Raw genomic sequence first — 19,854 nt, 5'->3', positions numbered from 1 at the left:
TTCTAGATGACTAAATGCACTCCATGGAGTATTTCGCATCCATTTTTTTAGTGGAATGCACATGTGAACAATCTGTAACTATTAGTTGGTCTAAATATACTTCTAGGTTCTTAAAAACACTTGGGCTATATTTAAAATCACAGATATATAGGGGAAGAATTCTCAGAAAAAATACAGATTAATTTTTGCATCTTTAAATATAGAAAACCATGGTATCCAATACTAAGTCTAAAATACTGAGTAAGCAAGTTATTTAGGGATAATATCAGGTGAAATTTCCATTAAGCGTTTATTTATTCATTTATTTTTCTGTTGCAGACAGAAAAGTTTATTTGTGAAGGGACCAGGTGAGCAGGGAAGGGAGAGGAAGGGGAAAGCACCTCCGAAGAGCCGGGAGGTGGGGTGCCTCTCGAAAGAGGAGGGAGAGAGAGACACCTAAGGGTTTATTTTTAAAAACAATTTATTTATTTGAATGGTGGAGTGACAGACAGTGAAGGATCTTCTCTCTGCTGGTTCATTTCCTCAAAAGATGGAAACTTCTGAGCTGGAACAGATTAAAGTTAGGAGCCACACATTTGTGTCAGGTCTGCCATATGGATGTATTGTCCCAAGCAGCTGAGCCATACTCTGCTGCTTTCCCGGTAGTGTTGGTAGGAAACTGGATTGAAAATGGAACAACTGTTAACCTGTTTGCTGATATGGAATGCTGTGTGGCATATAGCAGCTTAATGTACTGTTCTATAATGCTTTTCCTTCCTGGAAGTCAACAGTGTAGATATCTTTGGTTTGAATTACGTAGGGTAGATTAGTATGATGTAAATAACTCTATAACTGAACAGGACACACAGAATAAGGTTGCGTTTGTGTAATGAAATGATTTTCTGAGGGTTTAGACTTATGTATTCAGACTCAAAGAGGTTATAGTCTATTATTTTAAATTGTTACCAGGAGTAAGCCTTTAAGGAAATGCATCATGAAGGAGGTAGTGTTTGAATTTTTCCTTGAGTTTGTGTAAGGAAGTCTATATATACACAATTTCTGAGAGTGGTACTCCTCTATCACTAATGATTCCTCTGTCTCATCTACTTGGACACAAACTCACATCATCATTACATCTCTCTTGTTTTTTACAAGAGGAAATCCCTTTAATTAATGATTCTGTTTTGTTTGTTTGTTTTTCATGACTGGACCTATCAGAAAAATGTAGTCAAGCTGGATAATCTCATTGGTGCTAAGTCTGTATTTCTTTTTATCAGTTCATTTAAATATGACATTATCTTTCTCATGGTTTGTCTGCATAATCACTACCACAGAAAATAATATACACAGAATAGCCTGTGTGTTTTTATAACAAGGATATAATTTGTGCAAGAATTTGACAAATACAAGTTGTTCGTATTAGTTAGCTGCTGCATAAGTGTTTTTCGTGGTTACCTAATGTCACTGAACCTTAGCTTTATATTTGAACAATAAATTTAAATAACAATCAGGTTCTGTGATTACAAAAAATTCTTGTAGGGACCTTAACACATGTAAATTTCCTATTCCATTTGTAGTCTATCTCTGCTGAAGCAATTTATTTGTCTGTGGCTCAAGGAATTATACGTTTTTTCTTAATATTTTTTATTGTGAGTGAGCCTTGGATAGAAAGCTATTTCTCACAACTTGGAGAAAGTGGCTGTGAATTGGGACTACGTTTTATTTGAATGACAAATAGTAAAAATGTGGAAACATTTTATGACACTAAACTTTATATTTCTTTGCCATTTAGGAGCCTAAGTTGCCAAAGGATCACCTTACACAAAAATCTGTTCTTCTCCTTTGTTTGTAATTCTATTGTGACGATCATCCACCTCACTGCAGTAGCCAACAACCAGGCTTTAGTGGCCACAAATCCCGTAAGTCCAATGAAAAGCCTTTTGGGTCCAGGGTTACTTAAGCAAGAGAGGGGAAAAGATACTGTTGGGGTGGGTTTGTTATGGTAAATGCATTATGTGTGTAACTAAGCACAAATTTTTGCATAGTTATGATTTGATATAGCAAAACTATGCTACTATAACAGAAATAAATATTTCTCAATATTCCAAAAAAGCAATATTTTTCCTTGCTTTGTTTCTATGTGGTAAACATATCTTCAGCTCATTTGTAGATGTAGAATCATGCTGCTGTTGGAACAGTGTTTATAACAACATAACATCTATCCATTCCAGTGAAAAAAATCAATCAAAGCAACAAAATCTGGGCCAACATTGTGACCTAGTGTGCTAAGCTACCCTTGCAACACCACAACATCCCATAACAGCACTGGTTCAAATGTTGGCTGCTCTGCTTTCTACACAGCTTTCTGCTAGTGTACATCAGAAGGCAACAGATGATGACCCAAGTTCTTTGGGCTCTGTTAGTCATGTGGGTAACCAGGATGGAGTTCCTGGCTCCAGGATCCAGCAGGCCCATAAATGAATATTGTGGCTATTGGAGGAGTAAACCAGTAGACAGAAGATCTCTTTCTCGCTTTGGCCCTCTCTCAATGTCACTCTTTCAAATAAATAAATAAACTTTATTTTAAAATAATTGCACATACTTAGGAAAAAATATAAACACAAGACATGTAAATTAAACTATTTTGTTTCAGGCTGACTGTGAAACAATAAAATGGGAAAACAATGAATTATACATTCTCTACATAATATTCAACTTTAGCAACAAAAATATTAAAAGGTTAAGAGATTGTATCAAGTATCCATTGTCTCAATAAACAAGTATATGATTTTTTCTTCTAAGTCATGTTTCTAAGGCATCATTTTATTTTTTCTATAAATGCATATATTTTATATAAGCCATCTGCAAATGCAGCTATGCTTCAATTTAATATCTGCATTTATGAAAGAAAGATTCAAAATTTTAAAAATGGTCTGCTTTTACAATGTTTGTAGTGAATATATAGATAGATATACTAGTTTTAGACACAAATTTCTGTGTTTGAGTCCAGTGGTTTTTTTTTAAGATTAGGTTATCAGAGAAATCAAAGAAAGGAAGGAATTGTTACCAAAGGGTCATTAAACAACACTCTCCTGTGTGTTTTATGTGTGTTTTTAGGGTAGTTTCCAAAGTTCTTAAATTCCCTGCATTGTTTGCACATGTGCATCCGGGTGGTTTAATCTTGCATATGTTCCACTCTACGGTCACCGGGTTAGGAAACACACTGGGGTATAATTAGTAATATAAAAAACTGGCCAATGTCCCATAATTTTAGAGTGAATTTCTCCAGGGCCAAGAGATTCAATGTTTTGTGACAATACAGTCTAAATCTGGTATTTCTAAATAAGGAAATTGTATTTAATACATAAAATATAAATTGTGATACATTTTAATACCATCTTGGAAAAATTCTTTGTTCATTTAACTAATGCCCTACAAGAAATATCTTTCCAAAAATCTCTAAATGCTTTTTATCATAATGGTTTGTAGATTCGTTTCTAATTGAAATAAAAATCAGAAGTTCAATTAGATCTGAATTCCTAAAAACCATACGAAAAATCTGAAGTTGAAGTCTATCATTTCTATATATTCTGAAGAGTAACTCAGTCATATCTTTGAAATGACTTGAATACAAAGATGTATTATTTAAAATTTAATGTTTTATATTCTTTACATATACCAATAAAGGACCATGCTTTTCACTTATACTTCAATCAGGAGGAATTGTGTGTAGCAGTAACAAACTTGGAGTTACAGAAATTGTATGTAGGGTATGACTTCGGTGCTATTTGAGTGTTAGTAAATCACTTAAAAATTTCTCCATTGTTCAATTTTCTCTCTATAAAATATACAACAATGGTAATGCATATCATACAGATTTACTGCAAGGATTAAATAAATACATATAAACAATTTTAAATTGTTGCTATTTTATTGGAAAGGCAGAGTGAGATATCTAGATCATGTCTTCCCAGCTGAGCCCAAAGACCCAGATACCTGAGCCATGCCTGCTGCCTCTCAAAGGATCATTACCAAAAAGTCTGGATCAGCAGTGGAGAGCTAGGGTTCACACTGGACACTCCAGTAACGGATGCGCGAACCCAAGTGACAGCATCTTAATCACCATCCAAATACTAAACCCGATGCATTTTTAGGCAAATTCTATGCAATTATGCTTAATATTAATTCATGATTATCTAATATTTATTTTCTTCTTGCCTTTCATTTCTACTTTTACTGAAAAATATTTATTTAAAATATAATGGTATTTTCCACTAAATATTATTAATTTTCAGACAGGAAATTATAGCTGATGAGGATAATTTGCAATGTATTTCTTAGGAGCATTTTAAATGCATTCTCTTTGGGAAGGGAATAAACTAAATCTCTTATTTCTTTATATTTAATCTGTATTTTAATCTTCTTGCCTCTGTAAGGATAAAAAAGAAAGGAATACTTTTGAAAAACTTGAAAGACACCTATATATTTTTTGTTCCTTTAAACTGCATGAAACTCTCAAAATTCGTATTTGGATAGGATATAGGGGCTCATTAGATTATTATTTGATAAGTGTTTTGCATAGGTGACCTGCTGTATGTAAGAGTTTAAGGTAATTGAGCACTTAGAGTGAAATGTTTTAAAAAATTATTATTCTTTTTCCCAGCAACATGCAACCATCTAGGAACTCATGATAGTATATTTAAAGTATATATAAACAGATATAAAGTCATTTGTTTGTGAAACTTTCTTAATTACAATTACATAATAAAATCAAACATAGTTAAAAACATACATTCACTAAATGAAGTAATTTGGAGTCTATACACTGCTTTCTGGAGCTAAAGTCCTTTAAGTGTATGCTGAAAACTTTAGCATAGATAGATGAGCTGTTAATATACAAGAGGATATCAAGACAGAAAACTGCATATTTCTTGAGCTAGACTATGGTTTATATATGGATTTGTAAACAACTAAATATTGCACCCCCCCCCCCCAATGCCTCTTTTCCCCCTGCAGGTTAGCTGTAAAGTCTCCCAGTTCATTCATCTTTACCTGATGGGCTGTAACTACTTTTGGATGCTCTGTGAAGGCATTTACCTTCACACTCTCATTGTGGTGGCTGTGTTTGCAGAGAAGCAACACTTAATGTGGTATTATTTTCTTGGTTGGGGTAAGTGTCATGACACACATCAGATGACTTAACTGATTGAAAAACCTTTTTAGCATTTGCGTTCCCTTTATGATAAAATTAGTGTACTAAGAAGGATTTTAAAAGACTATTACATGATTTATTTCTTATAATTGCTTTAAACTGAAATATCTAAAGCAAAGTATCACCAAATTACACTGTTGTCAATAGTTACAACTTCAGTTAATACTGAATCATGGGTGAGTATTTAATGGCTAAGACAATGGAATTAGAATCATGAGTTATGGACACAGCTGTCAAGTACTTCTGAATCTGCTTTTTAGTCATGTGTATAGTCCCTGAATCTAACCAACTTCGAAATTCTATCTTAAAAAATTGATCTTTTCTGAAAAGAAAACAATCATTTTACAGTAAGACTAGAGAGATTAGAAAAAAAACCTTTCCCAAGGTTTATACATTAATCACAAAGCAAACAGAGACACACTATGGCATAAAAGAATAACTTCTAAGTAATAAAGCAAAGTAAAATGCCAAAAATGAATTCAATAGGACAAAAATATAGAATCAAACAGAAATTTAACTTATCAACAGTGTGGGTACATATAGAAACATAGAAGTATGTAGGAAGGTCATTTAGAATTCATGGAAAATACATATTATAAAGAATTATGCATCAATCTGAAGCATCTTTTGCTACCAAGCTCATCTTTGCAATTCATTTTCCAAGAACTTTTTGAGATACCCTTATATATATATGTACAGCAATCTTTGGCCCATCTTGTTTTACTGTATAAAGCATTGTTTTTTTTTTTTTTAATTTCATGATTGAAAGTTCTGATTTAGAATGTTGGAAAATGCAAAATTCTTATTATAAAAACCATCATTTTTTTCTTCTGTTCCCTAAGTAAGAATTTGCATTTAATTTCCTACTATTCTGTTGATGGACATTCGTACCAGTCTCAACTTTTCCTCATATATGATCCAGTACCAAAAATTGGTACTTATCTTAAGCCATACTGGCTAGGAGGGACATTTACGAAATTAAGCTCTGGCATCTGCCAACACAAAATAACTTAGAAGAAAAGGTACACAAATACATAAAACACAAATAGTCATAACTTGGAAGCCAGTCAGTTTTGCTTCTACACTAACTTTGAAGTCTCACATTTCATGACACAATTTAGGAATTTCAAGTGTAAGGAAATTTGCCTGATTATTTATTTGTTTGATATCATTAGGATTTCCACTGATTCCTGCTTGTATACATGCCATTGCCAGAAGCTTGTATTACAACGACAAGTAAGAATCTCTCTTTATGATTTAAATTGCAACTAAATACAACAAAAATCTTAAAGATGGTTTCTTGATTTTATCCCCTAGTTGCTGGATCAGTTCTGATACCCATCTCCTCTACATTATCCATGGCCCGATTTGTGCTGCTTTACTGGTATGTAATTAAAATTCTCTTATTCTCATTAGTGCTGGTATTTAAACTTTGCTTCCTGAATCATCCTGCCTATTATATCCGTCACAAACAGTACTTAGAGCAGGGTTTCATGAAGCTGTTGTGGCTGAGGGGTGGTTCTGTGAGTTTAATGTATTTACCAGCTGCAATTCAGTGTTTATGTTTATATTAGAAAACTATTATAGCTATTTTTAAAAATGAGTAATTGTTAAGTCATTCTGATGACTGATGCCTACATACAAATGGCACTTGTACCTCCTTGATTTTGGTGATCTTAAGCAATTAAAATAATCACTCTTTGCCTCAATCCTTCATTTGTAAAACAGAGAATGCAGCGAGTTTAATAAAAGTGACATTCAAAGATTTTTTTAAATAAAAAGGATCAAATGTGCTTAAACATAAAAAAGTACTTAGTTTGGAAGGTAGAAAACACACACAGCAAGTGTCACATTTCTAGTTTGTGCCTGGCCACACAAGACAAAAAGCTTACAAATCAACATTCTATTTCCTTTATGCTTTATGTGAAGCTTTTAATGTATCACACTGCACAGTGTAGTGAATTTTCAAAGGCAGAAATGCCTCATTGCTTTTCTGCTTCAACAGTGAGACACTATTTTTAAGCTATATTCAGACTGACTATTTTGTAGTCTGTCCTCAAAGAGCCAGTAGCGAAGCTTGGCTCTGTGACTGTTGACTGTGGATTGCAAGTCAAGTTCTCTTTTATTTTGCTGTGAGCCTTTTGGGACTTACTTTTCTTGTTTTCTCTACAATGATGAATAATACAAATGCACACTACACAAGGTGTTACAAAGATTAAATATTCTCAATAAAGTGATTAGCACAATGTTTCAAATGGGGAAAATGCTTTAAAGTTTTATGCATTTTAATCTGTATGATACCATGGTTCCATTTTGAGCAGAGTTTAAAGAAACTGAACAGCATTTTTGGGTCACCTAGGAGCTTTCAAACAAACCCAAGGCATTATTTTATTATGAACGATCCAACTGCAAAAGTGATGTGCTGTTCTAATTCTTGTATCAGAGATTCAATTGAAAGCTCATGGCAAACGCAGATTGTACCAGTTGCTAGTGCCATCTGACAGTCTAACCACAATCATTTTCTTTCCACTCACACTTCCTCTATCAACTCAGACAGGATGGTATTGGAGACAGTTCAGCATTTTTCAGTTACTGCTTCACAGAAACTGAGAGTGGTTACATCTAATTTAGATTAATGGAGAGATATTTTGATCATTCCAAGGGCATACTTAAGGAATTCCCAGTCATTATGCGTGTGTGAGGGCTTCCAAAAACCCACTTCACTTATGTCAATGTCACCCATTTCTTGGTGTGACACAACATTGACGTCGTGATATGAAAACGTTTTGTGTATATAGGTATACAAATTTCTGGGGGTTGGGGTAAAAAAAGGCTTCTTTTCTTCTTAAAGAGTTTTGCTTTCTAACTTGGATTACATCATGCGAAAAAAATTCTTATCTATTTTTTCTTAAAATTAATGGTAATAGTTATAAAAATAAAGTAGCATGCAAAGATCGTAATTCTGAAAAGCATTTTTTTGTGGGAGATAGCATGCAGTAGATAATGTGAAGACTATCCCTTGTCAGTTTTTGTTCCTAGTTTCGCATGCTAAACAGATTTGCGACTTTAGAGAAGCTGTTTGCATGTAAACTACATTTCTACTATTTCGACTATGTCTTGTTGATTTATGATTTATAGTTGTTTATTAGTATTCTGAAATACTCTCTATTATAGTGTTGTAAGGACGTAATGGACCTTCATGTTAATATGGGTAAAGGGGGGATAGATTTAATGTACTTAATAGACAAAATTCTAAGAATATAATGATACATCCCACACCCTTCCCTTCCCTTCTCTCTTATTTACATTAAAAATGCAAGCAAATAATGCTCTACTAAATAAAGAAGCCAACAAGCAAAAGTGAAAAGACCCTAGTTCAGTTGTCATGCAGAAGGGGCTAAAAACAATAAGCAAATGTAAAGATATCAGTCTCATTCAAAAACAGTAAATTCCACATTTAGTCACAAGTTTTAAAATAGTCACAAATGATCAGGAAAGGAACATAAGAAGTTTGGTGAAATAACAGCTGAAATGTTGAGTTGTCATATTTCCTTTCTATACTTGTTGAAACAGCTTATTTTGCTTTTATTTATCACATTCCCATGTCTGCAAAAATGTTCCTTTGACTGTCACTTTGCTATCACTGTAATAGTGAGCTCTATATTTATGAAGCAAATGTCACATTAAATTCTCTAAGAATAGCAGTAGAATGATTTTATGCTTCATTATTCTCATAATACATGCCTTAAATACTCTATTATTTGTGTATTTTTATATTAAGTGAGTTACTTCCAATATTTTTAACTTTATTAAGTTATGTGAATATATACATCATATATTGATTTGCAGTTGGAAGTGTAAGATTATTAAATAAAGGTCAGATGCCAGAAACTAAGTTAAGAAAAAAAAAGAAAGAAAAAAAAGAAGAAAAATTAGCCCCCATTCAGCTCCTTTGGAGTTAAGGCGCATAATCCTATGTGAGGCATCAGTACTAGGCCTCGCATAGAGGTTAAAAATAGACAAAGGTTAAAAACACAAACCAGGATGAATATAAGAAAGAGATAAAACAGTCCTGAGAGAGAGACAGAGAAAGAAATGAATCCATTTCAACAGGACTCTTGATTTTTTGGATTTTTATGTCATCCATTCAAAAGAAATGGTGTGTTTTAAGAAAGGTTGTAAAGGCACAGGAAACAATAAATATGCATTTTTTTTTGCAAAATAATTAACAAAGGGTCCTACAGTATGCCAAGTGATTTTAGCTTTGAATATACCAGGATGAATATTAACTGGCTATGTTGCATGACTCAGTCTTCTATATGGACAAGAAATATTACACTGTAATTTTGGAGAACTGTTGTAATGATTATTACTAGATAAACATAGATAGGATTAACCAAAAAAGATGAAACTGGCTATTATGGTGAAATATGTATTTGGAAATTATATAGTACAGACAATTATAAAGTGATGTTTTAAAATAAAGTGGTTTATATCCATCTGAAAAAATCTAAAGGCTTTAGTTTAGGGAAAATGGAAAAACAAAACTGCATGTTAAAAAAAAATGAACTTAGAAAAATACTCAAGTAGTTGCATGTTTCCCACATTACAATTTTTTCATTCAATAACTTATGTGTTTAGCAAATAAGCAAATCATAATTCCATATATATAAATTCATAGAGAATGTCAAAACCTTTATCAAAAATGCAATAAAAATAAATTTTGATGTGAAATTTTTTCAAAATTCATGCATTTTTATGAGATGTGTTTTCCATGAAATATGGAAATATTTTTGTATTTAAAATATTTAATAGAATATATTTTAATATTGAGATATATTTATAAAATTGGAGACATTTTAATAATATTTAATATTATTTATTAAACAATTTTATATGCAATTTTATTTTTTGTTTAGGTGAATCTTTTTTTTCTATTGAATATTGTACGTGTTCTCATCACCAAGTTAAAAGTTACACACCAAGCAGAATCTAATCTCTACATGAAAGCTGTGAGAGCCACTCTTATCCTGGTGCCATTGTTGGGCATTGAATTTGTGCTGATTCCGTGGCGGCCTGAAGGGAGGATAGCAGAGGAGGTATATGACTACATCATGCACATCCTCATGCATTATCAGGTACGGCATTCACATCAAGAATATGGCTTATGAAATTTGTCAGCAAATTGACATCCGGCCTTGGTTATTTCTTATTATGTAGACACTGGCTACAAGTGCTTGAAACTTAACTTTTTTAGATTCAGAGGTTTCTATTTTTTTCTTTTTCAGGGCCTTTTAGTCTCTACGATTTTCTGCTTCTTTAATGGAGAGGTATGTCCATTTTAGCCCTTGCATCATTTCATATTTGTAATTTTTTTTCCTTTGAAAAGTGAGATGCTATTATAAATTTCCCAGAAACAATTATTTTAAATTCCATTTTCATCAGAAAGCCAAATCATGGAGTCTGTTTTCATAAATGCAACCATCATTCCAAAAACTAAGTCACATTGGAGTTATAGCCTTGGGAAAGACTGAAATATTCCAACAGTGGCTTTTATTTGTAGAATCTTTTGACCTACATTAGTGCAGACAAGTGCTATTGGCTCACTTTACCCATTTCTCTTGCTTGCCTTCTCCACATTGTGGCCTTTGGAAATCCTTCTTTAGTGGATATAAAAAAATTTTTTTAGTTAAATTGTTATACAAGGATGAGAAGTAATGTATTTATAAATTTAGAATATAATACATTAGTTTGTACTATGGAAATGTGACTGTGGATAATTATTTATTTATTTAATTATTTATTTTAATTTAGCTTTTCTTACTTGAGAGTTTCAGGCATTTTGAAATGGTACCATTTTTCTCATACTTATGAGTACTTTTATGGCTCATTGGCTTGATCTCTATTAATATTTATATATTGTTAATCTTCTTGACGTATTTCAACCTGCAGGAGGATTTAACAAAATAAAACTTTAGAAACCCAGAGCACAACTGAATGACATACGGACAGTTGCTAAGTGAGAGCCTTATCACAAAGCTGCTGGTGGGACCATGTGGAACCAATTATCATTTTATGAGGATGATTCCTTTTTTTTGGCATAAACTCAAATTTCAATTAAATTAAAATTATATTACATTTTCATTATAATCTACACATTTTCATCCATTTATCGTAGGCTGTAGGACTGTCAATCACATTTCAGTCCTAAAGGTTGTACTTTTATGATTTTTTTTTTTTTGCTTTCAGAAAATAAGACTGCTTTTCTAATGTCAATTGGAAGCACAGATGGAGGATGCATGTGGGAATTAAACAATTTTGTATGCCTTGTAGGTTGTACAAAATCAGTTAAGAGTGATATTGACACATCTCAAAGAATATGCATCAAATATAAAATATACTTCTGAATTTACAGAAAATGATCTTATGTTTTAAAATTTAACTTTTAAATATCAAAACCTAATCATTAGCACAATATTTTATGACAGGCCCTGTGTGCAATAAATGCAGCAAGTCCTTTAAACCCCAAAGATCGCACTTTCTTTTTGCCAATGCTATTTCTGAAAATGCTCAGTTTTCTAGGCTGCATGTCTGTCTTTGTTAAGGAGAAATAAAAACTAAATTACTTACAGAAGTCTCACAATATTTAATGTAAACTAGGAAATACAAAGTTTTTAGTAACTGCTTCACTTTGAGTAGATATTCAACCATTCAAATATTAGGAATACCTTTGAAATAACTTATTTAAAAATACATGTGCAAATGTGAACATTAGTCATATTAAATCAAAAATCTCAAATCAACCCTTTTATTAAGCAAGCATGCCCAGGGATTACCCCAGCTAATCCCTAACACTTTTGTTTCACTCTGTGTAAGCAAAAGGGACAAAGAACTTTGATCCTCTGCCATGACCTAAAACAGAAAAATTTGGCTCTAGAAAATTTAAATCATACAAAAATCTTTGAGCTTGGTTGTTGCAAAATCCTTCAGCTCTTCACACATCTCTAATATCAGTTTCTTTTGTTAATCTCTAGAGATGCAAACCTTATTTAAGTATGATTCATTTCTCATCTTCAGAAACATTGTAATCCTTTTCTTCTTGTCCCAATGAATTTTAGGTTTTCCCACTCTAATAATATGAAGCAACAGCTGTCAAAGTCATTTTTTGTGATTCCAACTCTGTCATGTACATCTAAAAATCATTTGCCCACACTTAATTTCCTCTTCGTTTTCCACGTTATTTCCAGTGATTTGTCTTTTGCTTAATTATGTGTGTGTGTGTCTGTACTCTCAGGTCTGATTTACTATTCTAGCCAAGAGTCTCTTGCTGTTATTTCTCACAGTGATTTGAATCACTGTTGCCTGGCAAGCAAGCAGGCAGCTCTTGTCTCATCCTTAGTCCAGCACAGACAAAGTGTGCTCTGCTAACACAGCTGTCTAGGGACTCCCAGAATAAGAGTATATTTAACGCTTCAGGGTGGACACTTTCATAAAATGAGAAAGATTTTCTGAGAACAACTGATCTCACCTTGGAATATTTATATGAATCTCTATTAAATATTTCAATTGATATAGAGTAAAAAGGATAGGCTGGCTTATGGGCAAGTAAAATCCTACTGTTATTTTCTTAATAGTTTCTCTTACAACACTTTATACAACATTCACACATGAAAGACTGAAAACATATTCACATACTTAATAATAGAAAAGTATCTTTCCTCGGATTTTCCTCATTCTGGGTGTCCTCTTTAAGGTTCTACTGAACAGACAATATGCGTTAGGGGACCAGATGAAATTTGTAGCATCCTTGTAGAAAGTAACATAAGCAAACAAATCTATAATATTTATATGTCTTTGATCAGGTTTGTTTATTTAAAAAGTAGGCCTGCAACAGCTGGAGATGACCAATGGTCATGTCTTGAAACAAAGTTGGGATCTCTGTGTGGGAAGCAAGGACTGAAGTATTGGAACTGTCAGTTCCTGCCTTCCTGGGCACACAGGAGCAGGAAGCTGATCTGGAGATGGAACCAGGTCTCAAAAGCCATGCACTCTCATTTGAAATGTGGGCCTCCCAAGCAGCATCCTAACAGCACCAAAAGACCTGGATCCAATTAGATTTATTTTCTATTTTAAAAAAGAGTACCCTAGAGTTCATGAAATTTATTTTCCATGGCGTTTCTCATCATTTTGTTCAGAGGGAGAAAAGAAGGAAATAACATTAATCAAAAAAGATAAAAAGGGTAATAACATTATTCAAAGATAAAAATTTTCACACCTAATTTGCCTTTTAGACTTGAATTCAAGCTTTCCTTCTCAAGACTTTACTAGAGTTACAGCTATGATAATTCTACTTGTCATCATTGCCTCATCATTTATGTAGTCTTTAACACAATGGTACATTTCACTTCCATTTAACCAGGAGCTATGTAGTTTCTATACTCAGTCAATTCAACATTTAGTAACAATGTTAGTAAAGCTTTATTAAACATAAAATAGCAGGATCAAAACTAATTCCCATAAGATTTCCCATAAGATTAACATTTTAAAAAATTTCTGTAGTGAAAATTCACAATTATAAATCATTCATTTATCAATTTTCTTGAAGATACTACATGTATAAATATTTAAATTGTTTTAAATATTTTATTTGGAGAATTCAGTGTTGGTAAACTAAATGGGAAGTAGAGTATATTTTTTTCTACAAGGGCTTTTATATTTTAAGCAGATTAATGTGAATAGAACACAAAATTACTAAACTTTAGAGCAATATAACTTTATAAACTACATTGTTTGATTTTAATAATTTATTGAATTACTGAGATATGCTAACTTAAAAACTCATTTTGAATTCCAATTTGAAGAAGCTATTGACTGCATTTTATTGTTCCTTTTCTTCTAAATTTTAAAAACAATGAAATAAAATAGTAAAACTTTGTGCTCTCAAATGACAGTGCATAGGAGGTTTGAATAGGCACTTGCAATAGCACAGGGAGCTGCAAATATCCTGAGAATATCTATTTGCTATTAAATTCTCCTAATTTGAAAACTTTTCTTTATTTAGCAAAATAAATAAATAAATAAATAAATATGTAAGCCCATCTTAAATAATTAATGTTTATATGTGCATAAGAATAGAGTGAATGAAAATTTGAGAAATTCTTTATAAGCACTACAAATTTAAACAATTAGTAGTAATAGTATGTTTATGGTACATAGATTACTGAAAAATTGCTTCTAGAAAATTAGATTCCCTCTGGGATGTAATCCAAGATGCAAGGGCAGTGAGCGACTTAACGAATATCAATCAAAGCAAGACACATGTTGTTCAGACATAGTTCAGGCTAGAGGGATTTGATTAAATATACTTCTGACTTAAAAGCAGACCTCCCCAAGTCAGTTTGATTATTTATCAGTTTGAGAATGTTCATGTTTGACTATTCTCATGTGTGCTTACTGACTTTATTTGAAGGAATTCACCTTGCTTCCTTAAGTCCAGTTGAAACCAAAGTCACATGGGACATGTCTAGCCTTGAACTCAAGCTCCAATAACAGAGAAAGGAATCATTTAAAGAACTACAAAACAGCCAAAACACCAAAACAAACAAGCCACTCAAGAAATGGGCACGGGAAATGGGTAGACACTTCACAAAGGAACAAAGCCAAATGGCAAATAAACATATGAAAAAATGCTCAAGTTCCCTGGCAATAAGGGAAATCCAAATTAAAACATCAATGAGGTATCACCTAACGCCAGTAAGACTGGCCCACATGAATAAAAGCACCAACAACACTTGTTGGCGAGGTTGTGGGGAAAAGGGAACCCTACTTCACTGCTGGTGGGGCTGCAGGCTGGTACAGCCTCTATGGAAATCAGTATGGAGAACATTCAAACAACTCAAATTCAACATACCGTATGATCCAGCAATAGCACTCCTAGGAATATATCCAGAACACTTGTTCTATGAGAAACCAACATGCACTCCTATGTTCATACCAGCACAATCAGTAATTGCAAAAACATGGAAGCAGCCAAAATGCCCATAGCAGAGGATTGGATAAGAAAGCTATGGTTCATCTACTCCATGGAATACTACTCAGCTATTGAAAAAAAAACAAAATGCAGTTCTTTGTGGCCAAATGGGCCAAACTGGAAACCATCATGCTAAGGGAAATGAGCCAATCCCAAAAGGTTAAATACCACATGTTTGCCTTAATTTAAGATGATATGATGTTATATATAACATGTTATGTTATGCATGTTATATGTTGTGTATAAACTAAAATTGAAATGTCAATGAGGTGGTCACAGAAGGTGGTTAAGAACTCGCATTTACTTTTAACATATTGGTTACTCATTACTATGTCAATTAATTCCATAATGATGTAAATTTGTGTGAGCTTTTAATTGATTGGGATGATACTCTGCTGGCTCTGTCTTCAGACCAGAGAGGGTATACCTAAGAAGCCGTTGAACTTGACTGGACAATAAGATGCTGGACTCTATGTTTGGTATATGCTTGCAATGGGGGAATCTCAACTGAACTTGAGCTGTGGTTATGCAACAAGGTGGAGGAATCCACCATGGTGGGAGGGTTTGGGGAGGCGTGGGGAGAACCCAAGTAGCTATAAAACTGTGTCACATAATACAATGTAATTAATGAATTAAAAATAATAAATAAATAAAAAAAGAAAAAAAATTCTGTTAAACAGACAACATTCCAAGTATACAAAAATGGAGTGGGGACATTTCCAAGCTTATTTTTTAAAACCTTTACCACATTTGCAATTATTTGATCAAAGACTTCCTTTCCTCCAATGAAATAAATATCTGAGGAAAAAAATAGCTTGCTCTTTTTTTCCCCTCAGAACATGACCCAGGTATGGCATATTATCATCCGTAACAGTTTGCTGTTGCTGTTAATTATGATGGTGATGATCTTATTAACGATTTTTAGCCCTTATGTGTCCAACATCTTTGTTTTTGATCTCTTTTCTGTTTTCACTAATTATCTTTTCATTCCATTTGTAAAGATATTGACATAAATAGATTTGTACATGCAGTCTTGTAAGGTGGTGATCTAGTTAATTATTTTTAATAAAGTAAGTGCATTTACATTATTAACACTTTCAAGCCAATGCATGAGATGGAAAACATAAACATCTCCTATCAGTTAAGATGCTGGTTAAGATGCCCACTTCTTACATGAGGGCACTTGAGTTTGTGTCTAGGTTTCCACTCCAGATTACAAATTCTTTTTTTGTTGTTGTTTTTTTTTTAGATTAAAAAAAATTTTTTTTATTACAAAGTCAGATATACAGAGAGAGGAGGAGAGACAGAGAGGAAGATCTTCCGTCCGACGATTCACTCCCCAAGTGACTGCAACGGGCCGGTGCGCGCCAATCCAAAACCGGGAACCTGGAACCTCTTCCAGGTCTCCCACACGGGTGCAGGGTCCCAATGCATTGGGCTGTCCTCGACTGCTTTCCCAGGCCACAAGCAGGGAGCTGGATGGGAAGTGGAGCCCATATAGGATCCCGGGGCGTTCAAGGCGAGGACTTTGGCCACTAGGCCACGCCGCTGGGCCTAATATTACAAATTCTTGTCAACCATGCACCCTGTGAAGCAGCTATTGTTGGCTCAAGTATTTTGGTTTCTGCCACCCAAATGTCAGAGCTTGATTGAATTACCGCTTTTTGATTTGTGCATTTTGACAATCAACAGGAAGAGGAACAGAGAAAGCTCTATGTCTCTATTTCTTACTCTCTGCCTCTTAAAAATTAAAGCAATTTAAAACTACAGAGAATTGCAACATATTTTCAAATGTACAGATGATCTACTTAATTTTAGACTAATGAAGCAATGAAGCAATATTATTAATCATATCAATTTCTAAGAAATAGTTTTCTACATAACATTCAACTGTGCTTTAAATAAAATACCGTCATTTTAATTTATGAATATTCCTTTTTGTTTTTTTATGATTAATAGGTTCAAGCAATTTTGAGAAGAAACTGGAATCAATACAAAATCCAATTTGGAAACAGCTTTTCCCACTCAGATGCTCTTCGTAGTGCATCTTACACAGTGTCAACAATCAGCGATGTTCCAGGTTTCAGTCATGATTGTCCAAGTGAACACTTAAATGGAAAAAGCTTCCATGATATGGAAAATGTTGTGTTAAAACAGGAAAAGCTGTATGATTTAGTTATATGAAAAAACAGAGATCATTGACTAGTGCCACTTCTGAACCAAGGACTTGGATCCACATCTATACAGCTAGAAGACATCAGTGTTGTATGGAATTCCTGAGAGCCATAAAAAAAAATCCTAACAGGGAATCAGATATGTTAGGACAGATGTTTAACAACAATCTCTAGGTGTGCAAATCATTCTGATTTATAATGTTAGCCAGTAAAAATACTGCCACTGTGGCTGAACTCCAGCTACCAACTGAAAACTAGCAAATATGAACTTGGAAAAAGATAAGCACAATCAACCCTCATGTGTTGGGTTGAGCAAGCTCCAGTATACCTGCATGAATTTACTTTGGTCTAACTCTAACCTTACTGCTTACAGAGATCCAAATAGATCCTAAGCACATGGAGGAAAATGAACATTTTTTGATCGTTTGTATTTAAAATCGTCATCTTATCTTCCTGGGTGTAGTATTTTCTTTCTCTCAAAATATTTCATCCTTTTTTTTTTTTTTTGCAATTAACATGTGAAATGGACTAGACAGAGTTAATGATTCCTACTAGTTTGCCCTCTTGTAAGAAAAGCAGCTGAGCACAATTGCTTTAAGCTGCTCCTTTGCTGACTCATCACAAGTTTTTCCTGTGGCATATCCACTTTCAAGAGTTGGTGAACAGGATGTGTAATATACACCCTTAGTTCTTTCTCATTAGGGAGACATCCTGGTTATATTACAAAACACCTTCTCAGTTACTTCCTAGCTTGCTACACAAGTTGGAACGGGGATCAGTTTCTCTGTACTTGTCAACAGAAATTGTGTCCTTCCATTTCTATTATATAGATCGCTTAGCAATCATTTTACATGAAGGAAGTCAATGAAGGATTTCTTATTTTTTGAGAAACTGTAAAGAAGTAGTGAAAAATGAGCTTGTGAACACTGCATTACTATTTTGTATTCTCACATCAAATACATGAACTTTAGGTGATTCTTAAAAGCAAATACACAATGCAATAATGTACACATGCTAATATCTGATACTGTGTCTGGGCTGATTTTATAATAAAAAATAGAGTCTGGAATTCTATATTTGGTAAATATTTTAAAGACAACCAGATGCTAGCATCAGAAATTTTCTTGAAGTCTAAAAAAATAGAAACATCCTTTATAAGATAGAAAATATTTATTTAAAAAATGCAATACTCACTATCGTATTGGTACATTAGTTTTGGTGATTTAAACCTTAATAATAGGTGAGCTTGAAATATTTTTTCTTTGATTTTTAAGGTGAACTGCCACTTTCGTCCAGAAATTTTAAACAACTACTGTAATAGATAACAATTTGTTACTCTGTCAATTTTACCCTATTAAAGTATTCCTTTACTAACTTTTTCTTTTACAAATATAGTAAAAGTAATATTAGAAATGCTATAGGTTTTCAAAGAAAAAGAACTAGAAAATACAATATCACAAACAACATTTCCATTTTAATAGAGCTGCTGTACATTACAATGCAAACTTCTGAAAGGCTTATACATATTATTATGAAATAGTTATTTTCAGTCATTTATAGAACCATTAATTTAAGATGAAAGAAAGCTTTGCAAATTAATTAAAAATAACATTTAAAATGAATTCAGTTTCTTGGATTATATTTGCACTGAAATCTTTAAAGAGCAATGAGTTAAACCAGTAAAAGTCAATTTTGGGAGACATTATGTGTATGTGTTTTTGAAGTGTGTCAGTCTGCTTAAAATTAATTACTCAGTCTTAAGTTGATTGTTAGACTGTCATAAGCTGATGAGTTGAGAAGTCAACTGAAATTTTCTAGGAAGATTACATAGATTAGTGAGAACAGAAATTAATTGGTATGGCCAATCCGTTTATAAGGTATCTACACAAAGCAGATATATTAATTTAGCTTCAAATTTATGGATATCACAATGAGCTGTTATGAACTGGAATGCAGGCTGTTCCAGACATACAGCTGTCTAAATTATGCAAAAAAATTTAGTAAATTCATTTTTCAATTATTTATTGTTATTAAAGGAAAGATTCAAATTCTTTGGTGACAGTGTTCATATATTTTGGCATTCTTCCAGAAAAAGTGTCAAATCTTAATCACAAATGACATTGGAAAATGCTGAATTATCAGCAAACATTACATTTCAATGATATTGTAATTTCTAGTATTTTTCATTGTGCTTTTACTATATTCAGCTTAGGTCAGATTTCTTTGGCATAAGTGTTCTTCTTTTGTAGTGTTCAGGAGTACCAGGCATGCTGTGATCATCAGTGTTATTTTTTAACCATATATTTTTGCAGCAATATTTTTAAATGTTACAGCTGAAGTTCTGGTTAAGATCTTCTTTGTATCCTCCTCATAAGGACAAGTAAATATAATACTTTTTAGAGCAAATTTCTTTGGCATCTAAGCATTAAATTGGAGTATTTCTAGTTTCCATTTTTTCT

The 19,854-nt window shown here is 33.0% G+C and overlaps 1 protein-coding gene across 4 annotated transcripts in view; it reads left to right on the top strand.

Moving 5' to 3' along the window:
• CALCRL (calcitonin receptor like receptor) overlaps positions 1-18,469 on the top strand; it is an 88,826-nt gene extending 70,357 nt beyond the window's left edge. For all 4 annotated transcript variants that reach the window (XM_058664706.1, XM_058664705.1, XM_004576988.4 and 1 more), the window contains 7 exons: positions 1,772-1,898; positions 4,996-5,149; positions 6,367-6,427; positions 6,509-6,575; positions 10,111-10,329; positions 10,480-10,521; positions 17,181-18,469. In XM_058664706.1, coding sequence (XP_058520689.1) covers positions 1,772-1,898; positions 4,996-5,149; positions 6,367-6,427; positions 6,509-6,575; positions 10,111-10,329; positions 10,480-10,521; positions 17,181-17,405 — 895 coding nt within the window. In that variant the 3' untranslated portion in view covers positions 17,406-18,469. The remainder of the gene's footprint in view (positions 1-1,771; positions 1,899-4,995; positions 5,150-6,366; positions 6,428-6,508; positions 6,576-10,110; positions 10,330-10,479; positions 10,522-17,180) is intronic.
• Positions 18,470-19,854: the final 1,385 nt, after the last annotated feature.

This window comes from Ochotona princeps, chromosome 5 (genome assembly GCF_030435755.1).
Source record: "Ochotona princeps isolate mOchPri1 chromosome 5, mOchPri1.hap1, whole genome shotgun sequence".
In the NCBI taxonomy this organism is placed as follows: domain Eukaryota; kingdom Metazoa; phylum Chordata; class Mammalia; order Lagomorpha; family Ochotonidae; genus Ochotona; species Ochotona princeps.
Note: the sequence above shows the minus strand (reverse complement) of the source record. Positions and strands in the feature narration are given on the sequence as shown.